General features: G+C 36.2%; 1 protein-coding gene across 1 annotated transcript in view; it reads left to right on the top strand.

Moving 5' to 3' along the window:
* The first annotated feature begins 2,791 nt into the window (after positions 1-2,791).
* NTNG1 (netrin G1) overlaps positions 2,792-6,047 on the top strand; it is a 317,635-nt gene continuing 314,379 nt past the window's right edge. The window contains exon 1 of the mRNA XM_024757500.1: positions 2,792-3,037. Within this exon, the coding sequence (XP_024613268.1) occupies positions 2,792-3,037 (246 nt within the window). The remainder of the gene's footprint in view (positions 3,038-6,047) is intronic.

The following is a 6,047-nucleotide window of genomic DNA, read 5'->3' as shown; positions in this document are numbered from 1 at the left end:
TGTGTTGTACTCCTTTGCATTTTTCTTTGTCAGCTTTCTAAATTAAATCAATGGTGTAGTCCATAATTCTGTGTAATGACCATCATTATCATTCTGGTGTACTTTAATGAGAATTCGTTACACTGGGATTGCTGTTGTGTCAGGAAATAGTAACAGGTTCCCACACATTTCCCTAGTGGGAAATTTTTCCAAATTTTTAGCATACATATATATGGTCATCCTTTATTTTGTGATTCAAGTGAGGCAAAAGGTGGATGAAGACAGTAGCCAAGAATAAATAGATTAGGGGGATAGTATTTATTGATTAAAAAATGTGATGATTAATCTCAGAGAATTCAAATATATACTTAAGGTCATATTTAAAAAATAATATTAAAAATTAGCTTGTAGTGCTCACTCATTTCCAACTCAAAGAAGTTCATTCCAGGTCTTCAAGAGCGTATGGTTCTTGATAAGTAAATTGTTATGTATTTGAAACTAAGAATTTAAGTTAATAATTTCTGGTGTAGTAGATTTTACACTGCTTCAGTTATAAGGCCTACTTTTTCCTCCCCTTCATCCCCCTGCAAAAGTGTTTGTTCTTATTATAATAGAAAATGTAAATTTATATTATTTTAATACTTTTCGGATTATTGTCAAAAGTCCGCTGTTTCTGAAAATATCAACTTAAATTTCTAATGAATCCGAAAAAAGCAGAAGGCTGTAGTAGCCACAACACATGCTTCTCTGTGATTTTTTTTTTTTGGTTTAGATTTCAAAATGTACTCAACACTATATAGTCTTTACGTTATAAGAAAGTGGCAGATGCAAATCTGTAGTTTATACATGTTTAGACAAACTGCTAATTATTGCTTCATAGTAACTCAAATATTCAACACTTTTCCTAATAGAAAATATCACAAATTACAGCAGTATGATAACATTTTATGAATTGAATATAATGAAAATTGCACTTGTATCCATAAAGCAATTATTATAAATTACTTTGCTATGGAAACACAATTCAGCCATCTGTTGGCATTTCATAGTCTCTGTGGCTTAGTTCATTTTAAGATGGTACATTATTTAAATATAGTGAATTCCTTTATAAGATTTTGTGAGGATAGTGAACTTCCATATTTAAACTGCTTAGTGTGAATTGAAGGGTCTATAATGGTATTTCCTAAAACTGTAGGCTTTTTTGTCATTTTACATTTAAAAAATAATTATTGGGACTATGACAATATAAACCAACTAATTAAGCAGATACGCTTTTCTTACACCTGGATTCCAAATATTATAGTTTGTTTGGATTTAGTGATTTCTAAAGAGAAAAGTTGCCAGTTAAACTCAGCAATGATTTATACTCATAGTTATGTAGGCTGTATTATCAGTTAACCAGAAGTACTTTTAAACAGTAATTTTTATTTTCTCTTAGAATTAGTGCCATATTATTCTGCTTCATGGCCTGTTAACTCACCCTCGGCTCTTTTTATATGTGCATTTTAAATTGTGCGTTTTACTACAGAGCTTTTAGTTTTAAAGCAGCATATAATATTCGCCTTTGGGACAAATTCTCTTCTTCTGTTACAGAAAGTAACTGCAAATGCAGATGTAATAGCTATAAAAAGATATAAGAAAATAGAAAATTCTTACGAAAGGAAAATTTGCTCCTCTGGTTTTATTTTTGAATTTTTTTTTCAGGGAGCCAAGTTATCTTTATCACTAAATGCAACTAAACAAATGATGCTAACTTCTTCCAATATAATGAGCAAATGCAAAGGGAGAGGCTCGTGCCAACAATGCCGGTTTTCACTCCAGTTAACAAAAGCTAAGAAATGTACAAGGAATTTGTAGATTTTTAGGGTCTCTTTGCTAAGAGACAAAAGGCATAGAAGTAGTTATCACTTCTTTGTCATTGTTATAAAAGCGCTCCTATCCCCCATTGTACTCCTGGAAGATTTTCCAGCACTGCAATATCTGAGAAATGTTTTAATCTAGCTGCTTGCTCTTGGTTTTGTCAAGATGGAAATATAATTTTTGAAGCGAAAACCTGTAACTCACCTGGAACGCAAACATCTGTCTTTGTTACGGAAGTGTTAAATCCTTCATTTCAAAATTCTCCCCGATGTGAATGATTTCTGTGGTTTGCTCATTCTAGCGAAGTAAAGGTTGTCCACATTACACCAATTTGCTTCATATTGCATCAAACCTCCCAAATGCCAACATAGCATACATTTTCTAATGCATTGATTGTGGGACAATAACTCTTATTTTTATTGTTTCTAAAAGGGTGTTGGTGCCAGAAGAAAAGAATGATTGATGGGAAGCAGACACCGAGCTATAGACACTCATCCTTTTGCTTCAGATACTGATACCTCAGTGCACCTGAGCAACGCTTATGAGCCGTGAGCATCTAGGATCACCCAGGGTTATTGGATGTACAATAGGAGAGCCATCATTTTGCTAGATCATTATCTGCTGCTGGACATCTTTTACAAAAACCAAACTAGACCCAAGTCTAATAGATATGTTCTAAGACAATGAAAAAGCTGCAAGTTGTTGCTAACGCCTAATGCACAAGTATGCTAGGTTTCCACCAAAGTCCTCAATATACCTGAACACGCGCAATATCTGAATCCTTCACTTTTAGTTTTGGAACCTACTTTGAAGTCTCATCCTCTTTTTTTTGTTTGTTTTTTGTTAAATATACAAACCTACCTACCTATAGACATACATGTATATGTAAACTAGAGACCACAGATAATCAAACCCGGCTTTTGTTACCACGAAGATTGCCAAGAATTTAGAGATGTATTTGTCAAGATTCCTGTCAATTCATGCCCTTTGGGTTACAGTGTCCTCAGTGATGCAGCCCTACCCTTTGGTGTGGGGACATTATGATGTGTGTAAGACTCAGATTTACACAGAAGAAGGGAAAGTTTGGGATTATATGGCCTGTCAGCCGGAATCCACAGACATGACAAAATATCTGAAAGTGAAACTGGATCCTCCGGACATTACCTGTGGAGACCCTCCTGAGACATTCTGTGCAATGGTGAGACAACCTTTTTGAATAGAATATTTCATGTTAAGTGCGGGCATGTTGTATATGCATACAAATGTGTTAAGTGTAAAGACTCAACTCAGGTAATGAGCTGAATCTGCAAGTGGCAGATTTGTGCTAAACAGGCTAGCTTCATTCTCAGTGGAGGCCTGCACCACCTGGAATTACAGTTTGCACAGTGTGATTGATGCACTGGAACTTACCTTCCTGCAAACCAAAGGTTTCACTGAGACAAGTGCACTGAATATAAATTATAAAAAAAAAAAGTCCACTGAAGTTTAAATTTCAGATTGGAGATTGGGAATATGATTAGGCTATATGTGATATCATAAGGATAAAACCCATTGGTAAACCAACTTTAAAAACATAAAGGTTTCTTCACATACATATTTAAATTAAGGCTAGTCCTATGTTCCATAGTTCAAGACTAGAGTAGATGTCCTGGTTTTCCTCATCAGGAAACTGCTATGGTTTGGAAATCCTCGGTTAGGAGACCAGTGAGAAGGGAAGCAGAAGAGGAGACAGGGGCTAAAGCCTCATGAGAAGCTTTTCCAGAAGAGTCTTATTTGTCAACTTATGCAGCCTCTTGTTTACAAGGGTTGTGGTTTTCCATAGAAAAGTTTGGAATATGGAAAACGTGTTTATTGAAAAAGTAATGATATGGAGCATACAAATTCAAATACTCTCCTTTTGATAAGCAAAGTTAGATAATTTGTTGTTTTCATAGTATATATGTCTTTTTCTGAGTGGTAAGGTAAATGGGATGTGAAAAGGTAATATAGGAGTGACAAATTGAATTTTCACTAGAGATGTTGCTGAAAATATACCCATAAGGTATTAGTAAAGAGTTTGGTGATTGAAATGATGTAAATCAATGTGCTAAAGGATTCAGACAGTGTGTTCATTTGGTTTATGATGTTGCTTTTTTTTGTTATAGGCGGTCTTTATTTGATACAGGAACTGTTGTGGTCCCATTTTTCACCACGTAACAGATGTAATCGTATGGCAGATTTTGATAGTATCCTTACCTGACTTTATTATCTTGAACGTGGCCTGGCATTTTCAGGATAGTAAAACTATTAATCAAAGTAGCATCTGTTCACAGTCCCTAGTGAGTTAAATTAGCATAAGATCATCTTAGACCTAGCACTGTAGAAAAGGTTTTGTAACAGGAAACAGTTTTGAGCACTAAACAGTGCTTTCACCTAAAAGCTAAGGGCTTGCCATTTTTCAGAAGTGCCTTTGGGGACTGGTTTGAATTATAGTCTAAACCTGATTTTGCGGAGAGTGAGAAAAAGAGCTTGGCTATTAGGTGTCGCTATGACTAAAGTGCTCTGAAAGACTAAATATTTCAAAGAGAGGACCGTCTCTCTGGGTAGCAGGTATGTGCTTTGCAAAGAAGTTGCCTTTTAGAAATCAGAGACTTCCAGAAGAGGAGTCTATTCAAACACATTAGGAAAACTATAATAAATCTGCAAAAGAGCAGGGACATTTTTTGGCTTTATGTAAGATTTTTAATAATCTCTCATAAAAGGTCATATTTAAGATCTCATTGCAAATCTGGGGTGAAATTGCTGTTCAGGTGACAGGTTTGGCCCAGAACTCCTTAGCAGAGGATGAGTTCTGGGCCAAATCTTCGTATTATTAAGAACACTCTAACTCTATATATTGGTTTGCATGCACTTGTAGCAATATTTCTCTTCTGGAATTGTTTAATAATTTACAGATCTAAGTAAAATAGCAAAGATCCTTTCTCACAGTGCTGTTTGAACTTGCATAGGCCCCGTATGATGTGTTCAACATGTGATTTGAATGTGCAGCTTCCCTGGTGTCAGCCTCTGGCAAGAGAATGCTTGCTCAGCACTGCTCCTGTCGGTCGTGTTGAAGGGTTTACTTGGTGTCTTTAGCATGCCTCTTTCTCCCATCTTGAGTGGGAGAGGGTGCATTATAGGACTTCTCACGCCTGACTTTTACAGTGACATGGTCTAAGGTCCTTAAACAAGCCAATTCCTACCAGTTTACTGGCTAAGTGATGTTAGAGACCAAAAGAGAAAAAAGTAAAAACGATATCCCTTAGCTTTCTCAAGTGCAGTAATATGTGTACTTTACATGTTTATGTGAAACTCCACAGGACAGTGTTTTAAAAGGCTACATCTTACTGTGATACAGATATTCAGAAGTCTTGGTGGGTTTAAGTTTGTCATTGGACAGAATTGTTTTCCATGGGAGAGTGTGATGTTTGTGAGATGTTACCTGTCAGTGCTTAATTTGGACTCCTTAATATACATTTGATTGGCATAACAGGTTTAATAATCTGTACTTTAAATACATAGTTTGAGACTATTTGTATGCATATTATATACCAAGTCAAAGATAGTGACCTAATATAGCAACACTTCCTCTCTGCAGTTTTGTATTTTCCATAAAACTCTTTAGTGTAAGGTTTCCTGACACAGGCTGTAAAGCTGTTTCAGGATGCTGTCATATCAGACCTGTTTAGGTGCTCCTTAGCCCGAGGTCTAATGGGAATCCATAAAGTCATTTGTGTTATGACTTTCACATTCTCCCCTCCTTGACACACGCATCCATACCTGCTCCCTCAGAGTCGTTATGGCCTATTACATCAGGGCAGCTGCCACATAAGCACAATCACTGCTTAGCCCTGATATGTAAATGTTTGCTGCAAAATGGTTTCAGTAATCACCTGCTCAGCTAGTGACACCCTTATTAGCTGTGACTACAGCAGTTCTGAGCACCGAGGGGACATTTGGTCAGAGAAATACCCTATAATTCCCATAGCCAATTTATCTAATATAAAGTTGAAGTTCATTGGCGATGCATTGAGAGTTTGTATTGCTGCTTTTTGCATTGCCTCCATCATTGTACGCCAGTGACCATCCATGAATGCTACATTTACTTTAGAGTGAAATTTTAGGGAAAAAGGACCACATGATTCCATTTAACAGTAGATCTCTATTTATTAACCTGGATAACCTACTTA

Source organism: Neophocaena asiaeorientalis, unplaced genomic scaffold, assembly GCF_003031525.2.
Source record: "Neophocaena asiaeorientalis asiaeorientalis breed wild unplaced genomic scaffold, Neophocaena_asiaeorientalis_V1.1 scaffold1037, whole genome shotgun sequence".
NCBI lineage: Eukaryota > Metazoa > Chordata > Mammalia > Artiodactyla > Phocoenidae > Neophocaena > Neophocaena asiaeorientalis.
This window is presented reverse-complemented; position numbering and strand designations above follow the sequence as displayed.